Source organism: Cyprinus carpio, chromosome A21 (genome assembly GCF_018340385.1).
Source record: "Cyprinus carpio isolate SPL01 chromosome A21, ASM1834038v1, whole genome shotgun sequence".
NCBI lineage: Eukaryota > Metazoa > Chordata > Actinopteri > Cypriniformes > Cyprinidae > Cyprinus > Cyprinus carpio.
The window spans coordinates 5,947,995-5,967,750 of NC_056592.1; the positions used below are offsets into that span (position 1 = coordinate 5,947,995).

Consider the following 19,756-nt stretch of genomic DNA (forward strand, 5'->3'; position numbering starts at 1 on the left):
GATCAATACTTTGGAGAGAATCAACCAGCGAGCATCGTGACTGAAAAGGTCCACTTCGGAGAAGGCATGCATCGCAAGGCTTTCAGAACCACTCTTAGAGAAGGCAATCTGCCAAGCTTCAACCCCGGCCATCCCTGCGTCCTGAAAGTACACAATGCCATCGGCTATGGGACCAAAATAATGAGGAGCTTGTCCAGAAGAACTACAGCCTGGCTGTGGAGGTGAGAGTGGATGTCTCCAGGGAGATGTTTAATTAAGAAATTAACCTAAGGAGATTTGGGACTGATTCTTTTTTTCTACATTAACCAGGAATGTCATGTGCAGAATACCGCCAGGGAATATATTAAAGCGTACAACAGTGTGGCCAAGTCTGCAGAATCATTTGGAGAGTTGCCAGAGTAAGTGTAACAATACACACTTGTGAAGTGTAAAAAGTACTGGGAAAATTGTACATAGAGGATCTGTATTGTTACAACTCAACACTAAATTAAAATTTAAATGTGAAAAATTAAAAACATTCAACAAATAAAACATTCTTAGGGTTTGAATTTGATACAGCTGAACTTTTAAGGGTTAGCAAAGATTTTCTAATTAAAGTAACATCTACACTACCATTCAAGTTATTTTATATATAAAAAATACAGTAAAATTTGTGATATTGTGTAATTTCAAATAAGTGTTTTATTTTATTATAACTATTTGAATGCATTTTAAAATGTAATTTGTTCCAGTGATGCAAAGCTGAATTTTCAGCATCATTACTCCAGTTTTCAGTGTCACATGATCCTTCAGAAATCTTTCTAATATGCTGATTTGCTGCTCAAGAAGCATTTCTTATTATTATTAATGTTGAAAATAGTTGTACTGCTGTGGAAACCGTGATAATTATAATAATAAAAAAAAAAAAAAAAAAAAATTAAATAAAAAAATGACTCTATAAATGTCCACTTTCAATCAATTTAAATCAATCAAACAAACAAAATCAAACAATAAAAATCATGAAAAATGGTAATTTCCATTAAAAAAAGCAAAAAAAAAAAAAAAAAAAAGTAAACTTTTGAATGGTAGTGTACATTTCATAAGGCTCTAGGACACACTTTATTCCAAAACATAATTTTTATTTATTCATTAAATTGTCCTTAAATTCCCAGAATCATCCCTATTTATTTGGTGCACCGGCCGTCTAACAACATCCCTTACGCCACGCTGGAGGAGGAGCTGCTGGGAGATTTTGTGAAGTACTCAGTGAAGGATGGGAAGGAGATCAACCTGATGCGCAGAGACTCTGAGGCGGGACAGAAATGCTGCGCCTTTCCAGCACTGGGAGATATGCAGGGTAAAAAATCAAGCTTAAATAACCAAGCATATTAAAACATGAAATAGGATGTAAAAACTAAACCACCACAAATTTACTCATAAAAATCCAATCACCACAAATAAAATGAGAAGGATGTGAATTTGAATCCTGCAGGGAGTGATGCATAAAAATTTTATCACCACAAATTTCCTCTTTTATGTCCAGGTGTGGGTATGAAACTGAAATATGTAAAACTATTGCAAATGTATTCTTTAAAAATGTGATATATTAATACAGTTAAATATATATATTAAATATGTTTAAATTATATTTAAATATGTACATATAAATGAGGAACTAGTGTTTCAATTCTATTGGAAAGAATGTACAATATAATGTTGTATCTAATAATCTCAATATAATAATTTTTAAAATAAGTATTTAAATTATTACTCCTTCATTGATCAGTTCAAGGTTCTGCATCTGTGTAACAGGTACTGTGTGATTTTTATCTTTGCAGCTATAAGGGATTCAGGGGAAACTGTGCCACGTCCTTCATTGATCAGTTCAAGGTTCTGCATCTGTGTAACAGGTACTGTGAGCTTCTGGGCCTGACGTCCCTCCAGCCCAAGCCCAAGCCAAAACCAAAGCCAAAAACACAACCCGCCCCAAAGAAAAAAACCTTCGGTCCTGTACTGAACGGCAAATCCTGATCAGACAGAAACTCTGGACTTCTGCTAGTCTTTGCCATTTTTATCAATGAAGTCTTGCTCAGGGACAAACGTGTTTCTGAGATGTTTCTTTAAATGTAAGATGACATTCATCTGTAAGGACAGTAGGGAGCTTACTTCTTTCTTGAGAGCTCTTTTGTGCCATTTTAAATGAGCTTATAATTGATTTTTATTTCTTTTTTTATGTTTTTAAAGGGGTGAGTGGATTGAGAATTGATAATTCAGTTTTTTTTTTTAACCAAAGAAATATCAGCTATTGTGTTTTATCCTGATTTGCTTTGTTGAAAAGTCGTGCCAGTGGTGCTGCCATCTGATTCTTTATTATTAGCCTACTGGCACTTCTGAATAACTTCATGTTATTATGATTGTTTGTTACAATATGTGCAATAAGTACTTAGTTTCTTAAAATGCTAAATCTTAAATAGACATGAGTGAGATTAATGTACAACACGGTAAAAGAATGTTTGAAGCCTATAATTTTAAATTTTAAAACATCTCATTTTCAATGTTAAAACATTTTGAAAAAAATCATCCACACTGTCTCTGGGAAGGATGAGGTGATGAATCTGATACTGTGGAAAAGTTTGTACACTTGCCCTAGTAAACAGCTGTTGATTTGCCTCAGTAAGAATGACAATCCTCCACCTTCACGTTTCCATCATCCTTCCAAAGTCAAATGACTTATTGCCTCACTGCTATATATAAGCACACACGTTTGAAGCCATGTATTTGTCCTGTTAATGTTAATGAACTGCACGAATGAATCACCTGAAATTCTAAACTGTGATGTTACTGTAGCTATTTTCTGCAAATCTAGATAGTCTTATCTATTAGTAGTCTTAGTGAATGTGGATTGAAGGACAAAGGTTAGCAGATTCTTGACTGAACCACAATCGTCTTGTATTGGCTTTGATCTCTTCTGAATATGTTGTGCATGAATAAGTATTTTTGTTTTCTTTGAGTCTGGCCTTTATTTTTGATCACAAACTTAAAAAAATTACTTGAATCATTTCATTACTTATTTTACATTCATGTTAGCGTAAACTAAAATATAAAGAACAATAAATGTAACAATTTATAAAATTATAAAAAAAAAAAAAAACAATAAACATTAAACATTAAAAAAATAAAATTAAATTTCATTTTGCCATCCTAAGTAAAATCAAAGTAAAAAGAAAAATAAACTAAAACTAAAAATTAAAATTTTATTATTACATATACAAAATTTCATATAAGCATTAGCTTAAAGTAAAATGTAAAAAAACAAATATTAATCTATATACTTATATTTTTTTAATATTGAAAAATATTTAAACTTTTAAAATGTTTCAGATTTTATTTCAACATTTAAATTTTTTGTTTACTAAAACTAAAAAAAAAAAAAAACTATATGTAATAAATCTGATAAAAATTACAAAAATTTCCAAAACAATTAAAATTAAAACTGCATATATAAAACCTATTTAAAATCTTCATAAAACTAATGATACTAACATGGCACTTCTTTACTGTCACTTTTGATCAATTTAATGCATTCTTGCTGAATTTCAAATAACTCTTGACCCATTAAAACACTTCCAGAACTTGCTAGTTTCTTTATTGTCATGATATGATACTAATACTGAACAAAATATGAAGAAAGTGTGTCACATGACATGCATACTGTCTGGCAACTGGCACAACACACACAAAACAAACAACATCACTTACACCTACATCTATTTCAGGCATACCAAAAAATCAACAACTCTGCATAACACACACACACACTCAAAAACACAAAAGTGTTTCACATCACAACAACACAATAGAGTCCATCATCAGTAATGTGTTTCTCTGTGCTGATTGGCTGAGGTGGTTGTGAGGTCTCACCGTGGCTATTTAGTGTGATAATGGCGTTTGACAACACAGGATACAAACACCATTGTCACACTCCACAGCTCAGGAGGACGACAGAATGACAGTCTAGAAAGACAGGAGAGAAAGTGACAGCCTTGTTTTTGCTAATAGTAAAAGTAAATAGTAGCATTTTTTCACCTGTGATAGCTGAACTTTTATCTAAACCACTTGCACTTGAATTGTCTTTCGTTCAGCAGCTGGCTCTCGCTCTGGTCTTGTGCGAATGTTAGTGGTTATCGTTGTGTGTTTACACGTCTGTCAGTGGAGTGGATAGTGACGGGAACTGTGCAGATGGTCTCTTCTAAATGATCAGTTATGCCTTAGATCAGGAATCTTCGACAGAGAGTACTCCCGTTATTGAGCTCAAACATATTTTAGTGAAAATAAAAAGTAACCAAAAACACTATATAGCTATGTTTGTTCAGATAAACATTTCAGTTGTTAATTCAATATGGGATTTTAATGTCATATACAAGTATGACTGCAATGTCATGAAGTATGTAAATATATTAATATAATATATTAATGTGGCACTTTAAGTAAGGTCAGGCTGAACTTTAAAACATTTTTTTTTTTCAAATTTAAAATAACCATTTTCTATTTTAATATATTGTCAAATGTAATTTATTCCTGTGACGTAATGCTGAATTTTCAGCATCATCACTCCAGTCTTCAGTGTCATGTGATCCTTCAGAAATCATTCTAATATGCTGAAACATTTTCTATTTGTTTTCATGATTTTTGATGAGTAAAGTTAAAAAGAACAGCATTTATTTGAAATAGAAATCTTTTGTAACATTATGTTTTTACTCCTGGGTTAACTAAAACTAAAAAAAATTGCTTGTAATTAAAATTCAATGCTTGTAGTAAAATGTTGACTTAAAATATAAATATAAAATGATTTTATATTTATATGAAATATAAAAGACTTAGTTGCCAAGGCAATATTTCTCATTTTCATTTTGTTCAACTTACTAAAATTAGTAAAACTGAAATTAAAAAAAAAAAAAAAAAAAGTTTTCAATTAAAATTTAAATGAAACCGGAAAATGTATAAACTACTTCAAAATATACTGACACTTTTGATCAATTAAAAAGCATGCTTGCTGAAAAAAAGTGTTAACTTTTTTTTTTTTTTTTGACTGAGAATGTTAGGAGACGTCTCTTCTTGAACTCTCCTATTTGTTTGAAGCTACTGATGGACACTTGATAATTATATATATATATATTTTTTGACAATATATCCAACTTACCACAGACTCTGTTCAGTACAGATGGCTGATCCACATGACCCTCCATGCTGTAAGAATAGTGAGGGCACTGAAAAAGAAACACTTCACAAAACACAATATACTTTATAAAACACTCACACACACACCCCCATCGTCTCTCCCAGTGATCCAGTCTGCACGAAAATGAGAAACAAGTCCAGTCTATATCATGACTGCTCATTCTACTCTCCTTTAACCTCCATATATGTACCTACAGGGGGTTTAGTCAAACAGTTTTGTGATAAGCTTAGAGAAGTATTGATCCAGCATGACGTGGGGACGAGGTCACTTACCCAAAACCTGGGAGTACTTAAAAAAAAAGATCATTTCCTCTAACACACTAAGTTTTAATGAACCTATAACACCTGAAACCATGAAAATAATAATTTAAGACACTTGTGAGATATAAATAAGGGTCAGACCACCTGAAATGCCTGTTTAAACATGGAATCAGTGATTAAAATATTTAATATGGCTACTTTAGATTTTTTTTTTTAAGTTATTTTTTTTTTTTTTTTTGTTAAGCCCAGATATTTTCTTACGGTTTCAGAAGCATCCTGCTAATGGGATAGGTCCCTAAATACAGAGCAGGGGGGGCAGGTCTAAAGCTTATTCCATTCAATTTCACATATCGCTCACATAATCATACCTAATTTCCAAGAAGTGTTGACAAACATACTACCAGTTTGTAGTGAAGCGGTTTCCGCTACTGAAGCTCATTCTGTGTATCCCGGGCTCTGATGTGATGTCGTAGGTGCAGGTGATTTTGGCGTTCAGACTTGTTTGTGATTGCAGAAAGAGAGCACTTGATAAAGTGTACAGGCCGCTTTTATTTGCTTGTCCTTGGATCTGATAGCCGTCCGACTGCACGTGTGAATGAACTGAGTTTCCTTCACCGCTCAACAGAGCCTCATACCATTTGTTTAGCAACATTCATGTAAAAATGAACATGATTTGACAGTCAAATTGTGCTGCATCAACTGTCCGGGAAACAAATATATAGGTTTTTGAAATGCCAGTAGGATATAAAAAATATAATGCATATTAATCATAGTTTTGTTTAGTGAATAATATAAGAAAATTTAAATTAACGTTACATAATACGCTGTTACTATCGCAAGTTGCAACAACAAATGTATAATATAAAGTAACATTTTAAAGACTTATTTTGGCTTGGAAAAAAAAGCAAAAATGATAATGCTGTTGCACATTAAAATTATTTATAATTTACATAAAAATATACATCACATAAAAATAAATCATACATAAATAAAGTGCATTCTGCTTTTTTCAAAGTTATCATAATTATGCTGTGAATCAAAAAAAGACACAATAAATTGACAAAAAGTGACAGTAAAGACACACACACACACACACACACATATATATATATATTTAAAAAAAAAACATAAACACAAATACACAAAAAAAAAACAATAATAAAAATAAAATTGGTTTATTTATTTTAAATAACTTTCTATTCATCAAACAATCATGTCCGCTCACCCCTACATACACATGTAGGTATATACACATACACACATTTATATATATGTATGTATGTATGTATGTTGTTTTTGGGTGTATGTGTATATATATATATATATTATATATCTATATATATATAAAATCAGTCCCTTATTTGAAGATTTTAGAGATGATTTAGGTTTGCAATGTTTAAGCATATAAAAGCATAGAAAATCAACACTGCAGATAAGTCAACACAGCCTTGAACTAGATTACAAAGATGGTTGCCAGATTTCACCTGGTTAGCTGTACCTGCAGCGTTGAAACAGTTCAAAACAACAGAACATGTAAAACAGCATATCTGTAAAAACAAACCCTCCATGCAATAAAGGAAAATTCTCTGTCCTCTTGTTTGCTTTTTCTTCGACTTCGGACACTCCAGTAAATGACCGAACACACTTTATCTCAACCTTCAGCTTAAACTGAAACCTAGAACAAACCCGATTGCCAACAGTTACAGAAGTAGAATTACCATGAATGTGCTTACCTTGAAATCAATAAATCCAAACCCATCTGATCTATTTTTTAAGTCTTATTTAGTATAATCTGTCACTTATGCTTGAGTAAGATAATGAATTGTTTCTAGTGTCAACTAGCCAAACATTACAAGACTCTTCGGTTAAATCAGTAATACGACAGCACACCTAAATTCCATTTATCAGTTTATTTTGAACGAAGTTATACGAATCGCAAGGTCTCATGGTGAGCAGGAACCAGACAGTAAATGTTCCTCATCAATAAAAAAAGAACTGTCCCTACAAAAGAGGAAGGGTAATTTATAACAATAATAATAATAATAATAATCATAATATTATCACAAATCTACAGAGCCACAGCGGCCCTAAAAGTGTGAGTGGGGAGGCGTACAGATAAAAACTGGAAAAGAAAACAGAAAAAGAACCAGTTTGAAGTCTTACTCCAGGCGGATGTCGTTCCTACAGAGCTGATCCGGATTCACACTGAAGAACCAGACTGACTCCAGATCAGCCGTAGGGACGAGCTGTGATCGGATATGTTAGCAGCAGGCCGATTATAAACAAGAGATATTGCACCAAGGAACTGAGTGCTTTTAAAAGAACAAAATAGACCATCACATTCAAGTTCACAAAAAAAAAAACCAGGTAACATGACCCTAGCGTGTGATCAATAAAGTGCCCTTTTAGGTACAGTGGTGTTAGAAGAAGATAGAAAGAAATAAAGACAGAAAGTTTACATCCTGAAAGTCTACAAGACTTGCAGTGTTGAATCACAGCGCTTTTGAGATAGCTTCACTCTGCCGCTCTTTAATACTTCAAACAGATTTAACACGTACAGTAAAAGTCCAATCGTGTATTTCCCCCAAAACAAACTCATTTACAGCATTATGAACAGGTATAATCATAATAAAGATAAGAACAATACTTATTACAATTGAAGAAAACCCTCTCAGACAAACTCATTTACTGTACATGTCTGATGCATGTCCACGTTTCAATCTTTGCTCTCAACCAAGAAGGAGAATAGCTTTATAATTACTACGTAATCATATTGAAACACAAGATACATGTTCATGCCAGTTTCCATAGCAATACAATAATCATGTTGATCATTTTTTTTTTATTTTTTTTTTTATTTTTTTTTACCCACAATTATATGGATGTTGAATTGAATATAACCAGGCCACTGATGCATTTCCGATAACGTTGTTTAAAATAGTAAACCACATTGTTGGTACAAATATCCGTTTACTCGGTAAGAATGATAACAGTATCATAATAACAGCGATAATAATAAACTATTAAAAACAATTCCCTTTGCTTCTTGGCTAGATAAAAAAATAATCCTTGACGAAGGGAGGAAGGAAGGAAGGGGAAACTTAGCGTACTTTGTGGGATAAGGGAGGAAGAGGATATGCCCTTCATCCTGGCTGTGATTCCTAAGGTTATCTGGTGTAAGTAAGACCTGATAAGAGAGTTAATTTTTGCCTCTTCACTGAACTTATATCATGTTTGTGAAATTAATACGGAAAATGGGATTTTTTTTTATGCTGGATCAAGGCCACGCCCACTCTGAAGCCACACCCAAATACTGACATTTCTTATTTAGCATCAGTATAAAAGTTACCACGGCCTCAGAGCTGGATTTTAAAATGAAACGTGTTAGGAGAGAGCATGAATTGTGGGATACTGCAGGGTTGTTTGGCATTCAAACGAGTTCACAGCTAAAGCTGCTCCAGCTAGACAGATTACATGCATATACTGTGCTGACATCACACACCTGCAACCGCTGGGATCCCGCTGTACAATGGCAACTCGAGAGTGTGTATATGTAAGTATAGACGTGTGTGTGTGTGTGTGAGTGTTGTTCATGTCTTTGCTCGTCAGTTGCATTAGGAGATCGCATGGATATAAAGGGATTTCTTTAGTCGACGCCCTCGAAGCCTTGAGCGTTTTCCACCGCCATCAGAAGCTTCTCTCGCAGGTCTTCAAACGACTCGTACGTCGGGAGGTCCAGACGATTAAAGCTGCATTGGGAGAAAACAAATTATCATCGAAGTCAATTAGATGCAAAAAGTGTATTGTTTTTAAATTAGAAGAGAGTGACGTCTTTTCAGAATATTCCCAACATTTTTTGGTATTTGGTCCCACAATACCTTAGTAAAGTAAAAGTAAATGTAAAAAAAAAAAAAAAAAATCCCTTCTCCGGGAGATGAAGAGAACATATATAGATGTGTTTGAGTAAATAAATGGTCAAATCCCTCTAGGTCTTACCAGGTGTGAGCACGAGGGAGTTTGTCAGGTGTCCCCCACTGCTCGATAGTAAACAACTGCGGCCCATTGGAACCTGCAAAGATCACGTGACTCGTAAAAGACCAATTAGGAACGGAGCCAATTCATTATACAAGTCTCAAAGGGAAACGCTAAGATCTGTAAACAGAGGAAGCCGCTACAAACACGCTAAATCGTCAAGAGAAAAAAAATAACAAAACTACACCAAAACCACATACACATTCTTAAAAACATAAAAACATACACAAAATAACAAAAGCACAAACACATCAAATGTATTGTATTATATTGTATAATATTTATATTATATTATACTATATGTGGCACAGTAGAGCATTATTTACCGTAGAGTTCAGCAAAGCCGTTCATTGGCACTCTGGATGTTCCAGTGACAAACTGCAAAAGTCTGATCCGCTTTTCAGCATCCATTAACAACACGGCCTGAGCAGAGATGGAGAGAGACATAGTTAATACCAATAACTTTCATCTGTTTATACTAGAAATAAAGGAAACATATGCATTCTCAAAACAACCATGTAAGGGAACAAAGCTAGTTTTTCTCTTAAACTAAATACCCTTAGATAGAATTCCATTCAAATAAGCATCAGTTGAAAAACTCCACTTAATGTGCAAGTTGACTGCTTTAGGATATGGTTGCTTGATTGTTAAAAAATATTCATATTCTATATCTAAATGTATTCAAAATTATGTTGAATTCTGTATGACTTTTTTTAGTGTTTGGCTTTTTTCCCATATTTTTATTCACAGAAATAGTTGTGAAAACACATGAATTTATGGGGATGAGAGGAGGGAAGAGGATGTGGCTGGGCTGTGGCTCGACGTGTTGGAGCCAGGGGTCAAAGTTTGGCCAGTAAGACCTTGTTAGCAGATGCCATAACTACACCATTCTGTGGGGGCTAAAAAAAACCCCATCTTGAAATAAATACGAATAGGTCTCTAGATGTTACAAACATCCTTGGATGTGCAGCTCTGATCTGACAGATTTAGAAGACATACTTGAAATCAAGTTTCAAATATAACACATTTGCTGCATATATGCATTGGAGAGTAAATCTGTATGCATGTGTGTGTGTGTGTGTATGTGTAGAAAGAGCAAGACTGGCTCCAGACTGCTGATAAGAAGTTCATAATGCGCTCTGTGACTCTTTCATCAGAGTAAACACTCGATGAGCCTCACATCAAACGGACTTTGATCGGGAACTGCCCGCAGTGCACTTGGCCTGGGGTCAGACACACTCATGCATACAAAAGTTTGGACACACTTGACTCAATTGGTTTCTCATGATCTTTAAAATCTTTCGATATAAAGGTTGAATATGCATTCATGACTAAATATACATTTATTTGCAAAACTAAATTTTTTTATAAAATAAATTAGTTTGAGGAGATCATCCAAGGATGCAAATGTGAAGTTAATATCAAGCATAAGAACTACATTTGTATTATTTCACAGTTCAGTTGACTTCTGATGAGTAGGTGTCCCCAAACTTTTTGCACACAAAACACACAGGCTAAATGCTTCTCCATACCTTCCAGAACCACTGGATCACAGGGTGATTAGGACAGTAGCCATTCTTATAGATGGTGTGCTGCCGCCAGTCATTGACATCCACGTCACCCAGACCACACATCAGCAGCTGGAGGCAGAGAATACAGCACATTAAACACACACAGACCAAAATCAACTACTGCATTTCAGAAAGCATTTTATATATATATACACACACGTTTAGGGTCAGTAAGATGTTTTAATGTTTTTAAAAGACATCTCTTACATGTAATGCTCATCAAGGGTGTCTTTTTGATAAAAAAATAAAGATAATAATATTGTAAAATTTTATTACAAATAATTAAGTTAAGGTATATTATAAAAATATGATTGCGTAATATACACTGCCATTCAAAAGTTTGGATGTTTTTTTTAAGTCTCTTCTGCTCATCAAGTCTGTATTTATTTGATCAGAAACACAGAAAAAAAAATAAAATTATACAGTAATATATATAATATATTATACATATATATATAATATATATGTTTATATATAATATTAATAGTAATATTGTGAAAATTTAAATATAATTTTATAATTTTTACTCCAGTCTTCAGTATCACATGATCCTCCAAAAATATAATTTTATAATTTTTACTCCAGTCTTCACCATAAAACAATCCTCCAGAAACAATTCTAACACAAAAAAAATTCACTAAAAAAAAAAATAATTAAAAAAATCAATACTTAAAAAAACAATGTTGTAATACACAACAAAATACTTTTTAATAATACATTTTAATTGTTTTATAACATTTTAAATGTCTTTAGTGACACTTTTGAGTGTCCTTGCTTAATAAAATAATTAAAATAATAAAAAAATCCTACTGACCCTTAACTTTTTAACAGTTGTTTGAGTTTGTGTGTGTGTGTGTGTGTGTACTACTGTATAATATGGTGTATAGTATATAAGTGAGTGAAAGTGAAAGTGACGTGACATTGTACCCCACATGTTTTATAAACTCACTGTGTGTGCTCACGTGAGAAGAGCCAATTCAATAAACAAAATACACTCTTCTCAAACTTTCTCCCACTATGCAAACAACCTGAACAGAAATGCATTGCTCTGTGCTCATATGAGAAGAGCCAATTCATTCAACAAAATACAGGCTTTTTTAAAAAAAGAAAAATTATAATTCTTTGAAAGTCTTGGACATGGATGATTATGGTGGTATGTGGTAAGTTGTTACCTCCAGTTCGTTTTCATCAAAAATCTTTATCAAGTCAATGGCAATGAGTTCAGTGAAACCCTGTGAAACAGATATGTGAAACATGATTAAACCATTGCATGTCAATATTGCATGTTTGGCATGTAACTATAAGGGGTTTTCTAACTTCTGCTACCACCTAGTGGCAATAGCTGGAACTACAGAGAACTTTTTGATCATGTACCTCCAAAAAGGCGTTCATCTGTTTCTGGACCCGGTTCACAAACCGCCACTGAATCACCAGGCTGTGCAAAAAGAGATTTGTTAGGATAAGATGTCATATGCAGTAATTTACGAATAGAGCAAGAGAGCAACTCACTCTATGTATTCTTTTTTGTTGTCATTGGTTATAACCATGTCTGATCCGCTTGGCTTTAAATCCACCTGATATGTCTATAAATATAAAACATTTTACAATTACATTTTCTCATTTAAAATGACTTACACTTCAACAAAAACATACATTTAGACACATAATTGTGTTACCTGTCCAAAGTTGTCCTCATCAATGCAGAACCGCAAGTCCAGTTCTGTGGGGTCGTTTTCCAGAATCCACTTGAGAGAGTTGTAGTATTCACTGTCCTACATGGTGTACATAAATGTAAAACAGAAATGAGGAAAAATGAGAAAAGTATACATGTCACACTAACTTCAAATCAATGCCTTTAAACGACAGATTTCAATGAGAATTCTGTTTTGAGAGGTTTCTGAGTTATATCTTAAAATTGGTGTGTGTGTGTTAACGCACCACTGACTCCATATCATTCAGTGTGATCTGTTTGCCCAGCATCATTTTATAGAATGGTCTGATGAAGAAACCTGCAAAACAAACAAGAATGCATTTCTACACAGGAGAAAGCAACTACAAGTCAAACCTCAAAAAAAAATTATGACCTATAAAATAGAGAAAGTGTCACATGAAAAAGCTTCTGGTCAGCTCTTAAATAACAGGTTTTTTTACCGTCTAACAGCTTTCCGTGATAAACAGCCATGCCAGCCACCCGACCGATGAACTTGAAGTATGAGAGGTGATCCTCATTACAGAGACCAGAGTTTGAATTGATCTGAAGAGTGTAGTTATCTCTGCAGACAGACAGAAGGGAGATGTTAAATGAATGAGTGTCTAATGAGTGTCAGTGGGGGAGATAACAAGATAACAGACCAGCTCTGTAACACAGTAAACACTTTTTCTTTCCTTCTTTCCTTCTCTTTCTTTCAGAACAACAATACAGATAATAGCCAGATAATAAACAGATTATAAAATAAAATAAAAATATGTGAGGCAATAAATAAGCAAAAAATAGAGATGGCTGCTCACAGCTAATGCACACTATAAGGGGATATGGATAAGAGGCGAGAAGTGGAGGTGGGCGGTTCAGGATTACGTTTCAGTTTGAGCAAATCTGTTAAAGTAGTTCAAACTACAAAAACAAAACTAATGCACAAACACATGGATACTTACGTGGCCGAGTACTCAAACAGCCCATAATAAGGGTTAAACATCTCCTTGGAGAGCAGGAAAAACCATTCTCTGGCCACGCCCCCATAGTCCAGGCCTTTCTCCGATTCAAACTCGATCCAGAGACGGGCCTTCAGACTGTCGGGTTTCTTCAGGGACATGATTCGTCTGTACGACTCCTCCAAGATGTTATTCCTGTGCAGCTTCATCTCAAAACGGTTCGGAATATCTGCCTGTGAGGGAGAGAGAGATTCAAGTAACATACAGATGCATTCTGGAATTATATTTGGATGATTAAAATCATAAAATAATAACCTGAAGCTTAGGTTAGGTTAGCTAACAGCTTTGAGCATCAAACTAACATTTCAACTTAATATGAAGGTTTAAAACAATCACAGCACTGTAAACGAATGCATTTCTGTCATGGGAAGAATAATTTAACACCCAATAGAAAAAAAAAAAAAAGAGCGCTCTTCACTCCTCAAGGATTTGATACTGAATAAATTAGAGTGTCTAGGAATACAGTATGTGACAGGAAAGAGCTCACTGTAATGTCTCTGAAGACGCTTCGTTTCTTACCGGCTTCTTTAATTTCTTTCTGAAGTAGTCATACTTCTGCTTGAATTCTCTGGAATATGGCACCGCCTAAGAGAAGACAAATAAATAAACAACTGAATACAATAAAACTAAAACCCAATCAGTGGGGAGACTTGTACCAATGGACAAAACAACAACACATACACATATTATATATATATATACACAGTACATACAAGAACACAACAACACACACATACACATATATATATATATATATATATATACACACAGTATATACATACATACATACATACATATACACACACACACACACATTCATACATATATAAATATATGTATTTTTTTTAAATGAATAAACCATAAAAAAGGCCTCTATTTTGCATTGTGAGAGCTTTTTTTATTTTAATCTACTGTGAAAACAAGTAATTTTATGTTCTAATTTAAAAAGTTAAAAAACAAATCTATAAAATTTTTAATTGTAATGCATTGTGAAAAATTTGAATTATTTATTATTACTATTAATAATAATACTAATAGTAAAACAATGATAACTAAAAATTTGCCATTAAAAATCCTAATCCTGACAGATCTCCTTGTATTCTCAATCATTTTTTTTTTATTATTTCATAACAAAAAGCCGCAAGTGTTATAGGAGAACAGAGATATATATATAGTATATATATATATATATATATATAGATATATAAATATATATATATATATATATATATATATATATTAATATCTATATATATATATCTAACAGAGAATAAAAGTACACTCACAGGTAGAACAGAGACTGAATAATAGAAAGATTGTGACAGAGAATAAAAGTACACTCACAGGTCCAGTTATGGCAGGACTCTGAAGGCGAGGGTCTTCCCACTGCGTTTTTTTGGTGTCTGAGGAAGAGAAGAGGAATTTTATAAAACTCATGTTTTTCATTGCTCTTTGGTACAGAGTAAATTGACAGGAAACTAGCTGCCCTTTTTTAAAAAAAATTGTTCATTTAACAAACCTTCAATGTGGTGGTTCAACATAATCAGTGCACACACCACTGGACCTGACAAACACTCAAGGTCATTTGTGAATGTGTGGAGCTGACAAACAAAACAGGTGTATATCGACCACGGCAGCAGACTCAGCAGTGTTTGATCACACCTGTGTTGTGATGGACACCGAGGGCATGTCCGAGTTTAATGATGCATAAGTAAATTGATCTCACAACTTGTATTACTATAAACATCTAAATAGATATTGATCACACAGCACAGAATAAAGTTACTCAGACAAAACAACAAATAGGAACTTGAGAGCATATCTGTGAATGGACCCTGCATTATTGTTTGTGTAAAACAGACCACATCTGCCAAATTTTAAAGCAGCATAAAATTGTTTCAAACTCCAAAATTGAATAATAACATCTGCCCACTATTTTTTTTTACCCAGTATTACAGTACTCTTATTGATAAATATATTTGCGCCTTTATTTTAAGTGATGTATAAAGACATTTTAAATTAAAAACAGGTGTGTGTTAAAAACTATTGCTATATATTTATATATTTCGTTATTTTAAGTGATGTATAAAACTTTATATTTTAAATATATTTCGTTATTTTAAGTGATGTATAAAACTTTATTGCAAAATTAATGTGGGTATATATGTCGTATATATGTATATAGATATATATATATATATATATATATATATCTATATATATATATATATATAGTATTTTAATTCTCTGCTAAAATTAATTGCTGCCAAAAGTATAAAATATTTAGAATACTTTGGAAAGGAAAATTAAAAGTAATTTTAGACTATAAATATTAGTGCATGTGTTAAATATAATATTTTTTAATAACTTAAAGTGATAGTTCACCCAAAAATGAAACCTGTATGAAATTCTTTCATCTGTTGAACACAAAAGAAGATATTTTAAAGAATGTTGGTAAACAACAGTTGATGGTCCCCATTGACATCCATAGTGTTTTTTCCCCATACTATGGAAGTCAACGGGGACCAGCAACTGTTCATTTAACCACATTCTTCAAAATATCTTCTTTTGTGTTCAACAGAAGAAAGAAATTCATGCAGGTTTGGAACAACTTGAAATGATGTCAGTTGAGTAAATGTCACTTTTCATTTTTGGATAAACATGCCTTTAAATTAACATGTTAGCTTAAGGTTTAAATTTTTCACTCAAATGTGTCTGCTTATTCGGTCAATAAATGAGTGTCCTTACTATGGTCGATGTAAAAGGTTCTTCCGTCTGCGTGCACTCGTTCCTCCCACCCAGGCTGCGGAGATTCAGAGAGAAAAGAGAAAAAGCGAGACATTAAGATCTGACGAAACCAGCAGACCTGATACACCACTGATACATCAACACAACAACTGAAACAGATAATGTGACGGGAGGAAGGAACAGAAAGATATGACGATTCCTCGGTTCAGTGTGAGAGAGCTTCCACTTGCATGCAGAAGAGACCTCATTTATTCACTCTCACTCAGACAAACACACACACGCATTCACATACTGCCCCTCTTTTGAGAGCGGAGACCCCCGAGAGCTGCAAACCCACGTCGATACCAACATTACAAGAAACTGCCAGGCCTGACAAAAATCACAGCCAGGGATACACATCCAAACAGGCCAACAAATCATAACCCACGACATCAAGGGAAGCTGTTTGATGACCCACACACGGGATCCTGAGAGGGGACAAGACCCCCGTTTACGACTGAGAGACTGTGAGCCAGCACTGAAGACAAGCGATCACGTGCTGAACGGGCATCAATCAAAACTGGCATTGAATGAAGCACATGATGCACACTGTGCAGAGAAGAGGAAGGATGACGGATGAAGAAAGGATAATCAACATAACCAGATATGAGATACATGCAGGGAGAAATAGAGAGAAAGATGGTGACAGACATGACAAACAGAGCTCAATAGATGGGTTCTGAAAGTAAAAATCCAGCTTAGGGTCGCAGTGATGTGTATATTTTAAAACACACACCTACCAAGAGTTTTGTAATTGTAAAGTAATTATATATGCTAGTGTAAATTCTAGAGTCTGTGTAATTCTTGGTGGGTCACAACCCAATACCCTATATTTTGTTGAAAATCCATGTGTTAGGCAGAAAAATGTGACTTTTCTTGCCGTTTATGCATTTACTAAACTAAACTAAACTAAACTAAAATAAAATAAACTAAACTATAATAAAAATAAAATAAAATAAACAAATAAAAATAAAATAAATCAAATAAAATAAATAAAATAAATAAAAAATAAAACTAAAATAAAATCAAATAAAAAAATCAAATCAATCAAATCAAATCAAATCAAATCAAATAAATAAATAAATCAAATCAAATCAAATCAAATAAAATCAAATCAAATCAAATCAAATCAAATCAAATAAATAAATAAATAAATAAATAAATAAAATAAAATAAAATAAAATAAAAAAATAAAATAAAATAAAATCAAATCAAATCAAATCAAATCAAATCAAATCAAATCAAATAAAATAAAATAAAATAAAATAAAATAAATAAAAAATAAAATAAAATAAAATATAAAATAAAAGCACAAATAAATAATCAAATAAAATAAATAAACAAATAAATAATCAAATAAAATAAATAATAAAATAAAATATAAATAAAATAAAATAAAATAAAATAAATAAAAAAAATAAAATAAGAGCTTAAAGCACTGGGAAAAAAAAGAAAAAAAAAAACTTACCAAAAAAAGGAAATCAGAACAAGAAAGAAAAAAAAAAAAAAAAAAACTGACAAAGACTGAAAAAAAAAGTGAAAGCAGGAGTAAAACAGGGAAAAAGAGGGACAGTCATCCATGCCAGCAATGATAAGAAAGCTGGAGAGGGCGGACAGGCTGGTGGGCAGGCAGGTAAACACGCAGGCAGAGAGAGGACCGACCTCCTCTGGAAGATTCTGTCACAGACAGCATCGAGCGCAGTGCGCACCATGTTCCCCCATGCCACCAAAAGAGAAATCACACACACACACACCACCAGCTTGTGAGACAGAACTACAGTAATGCAGTGGGAATCATTTATAAACAGTTTTTAAAAAGAAGAAAAATCATACAAAATGTGTGCATGTACAGTAGTTACTGTTAATTAAAACTACTAATATCAATTTAACTAAAGATAAGATCAAATAAAATAAATTATAAGTATTATATTATAAACTGAAAGAAAAATTAGTGATGTTGCTTTGGCAAAGTTCTAAAATTACTAAAAATTTAAAAACAATTAAAGGTAAATGGAAATATTAAATAAAAACTAATAAAATGACAAATGCACTTAACAATTACTAAAATTTTAATTAAAATAAAAACTGAAAATCTAAAAATAAATGCAATTAAAAATAGCAATACATACTATAATAGTAGATAAATAATACTAATATAATACTGGAATGTACTAGCTGACAAAGGAGAAAAGGTATATTCTTAGACATTTGATATAAGAGTGTGTAATAAAAAAAAATTATTGTTTTGAGGTCACAGAAATGGATATATTTGCATATATCAATGTACTTTTAATTTACTTGCATGTGTATGGTGTTTTCAACGTTACATGAAAACAAGCATGAAAATAGATGTTTATTCGATTAGTCCCTGTTTGCTGGCACGTATTTCCACTGAAAACCTGAGAAGAGAAGGTGTGATTACCAAACACCGGCATTTAAGTATCTCTCCTAGGTGGGAATTTTTTCATTATTTTTTTTTTAACTGAGTTTCCTCACAATCTCATCATGTGAGACAGATATTGCATCTCTTGCTAAAAGATGATACAAAAAACAAACTGTTCTCAAACAAATATAATATAACAAATATGCATTATGCCTTGGGTTCAAAAATGAATTTTAATTTGATTTATTTTTTTATTTACTGCTCATAAATATAAATATTACTTAAAAACATATCTTGTCTATATATAAACATGATTATTAATTATTTAGAGGATTTATGGGAATATTTAGAACATTGTTGCACATTTGTGAGGTTCTTGTGATAAGTCAGTCTCTGAAGTGAAATGAGGTGACAATACAAAACGCAATTTTGTTTCTCCTATTTGCATTTATATTGGCTTAATGTGAGTAACAGTTCACGTATTGCCACATGGAGTTCTGTAGGGAAAAAAACACAGATAAACTTTGCTACACAAGCCACAACAGCTTTTCTTTAGCAAACCCTTTTATATCTAAATACAATCCTTTAAATTGCTGTTACTGTAAATTGTATTATGTTGCATATCCTTATAAAGTTACTGGCAAACCAGCGAGCATTGCATTTACTAGCCAAAAGTCAATTTTGGCGCTTATCAAGTGTTCATTTTGGATTAGATTTCAGTATTGTTCTTGGGCAAATTTCATTATAGGTATATAACAAAAAAAAAAAAAAAAAAAAAAAAAAAAAGAAAAGGATC

General features: G+C 32.7%; 1 protein-coding gene across 21 annotated transcripts in view; it reads right to left on the reverse strand.

Moving 5' to 3' along the window:
• Positions 1-7,373: 7,373 nt before the first annotated feature.
• Positions 7,374-19,756, reverse strand: part of LOC109089132 (E3 ubiquitin-protein ligase NEDD4-like) — a 71,741-nt gene continuing 59,358 nt past the window's right edge. For 17 of the 21 annotated variants that reach the window (XM_042778728.1, XM_042778727.1, XM_042778726.1 and 14 more), the window contains 15 exons: positions 18,240-18,254; positions 16,539-16,593; positions 15,135-15,193; positions 14,310-14,375; positions 13,734-13,963; positions 13,233-13,354; positions 13,020-13,090; positions 12,758-12,853; positions 12,591-12,664; positions 12,456-12,516; positions 12,254-12,313; positions 11,043-11,150; positions 9,837-9,933; positions 9,475-9,547; positions 7,374-9,227 (listed from right to left, as the gene is read on the reverse strand). In XM_042778728.1, coding sequence (XP_042634662.1) covers positions 9,125-9,227; positions 9,475-9,547; positions 9,837-9,933; positions 11,043-11,150; positions 12,254-12,313; positions 12,456-12,516; positions 12,591-12,664; positions 12,758-12,853; positions 13,020-13,090; positions 13,233-13,354; positions 13,734-13,963; positions 14,310-14,375; positions 15,135-15,193; positions 16,539-16,593; positions 18,240-18,254 — 1,290 coding nt within the window. In that variant the 3' untranslated portion in view covers positions 7,374-9,124. The remainder of the gene's footprint in view (positions 9,228-9,474; positions 9,548-9,836; positions 9,934-11,042; positions 11,151-12,253; positions 12,314-12,455; positions 12,517-12,590; positions 12,665-12,757; positions 12,854-13,019; positions 13,091-13,232; positions 13,355-13,733; positions 13,964-14,309; positions 14,376-15,134; positions 15,194-16,538; positions 16,594-18,239; positions 18,255-19,756) is intronic. The other 4 variants (XM_042778730.1, XM_042778731.1, XM_042778721.1 and 1 more) reach the window with 1 other exon arrangement.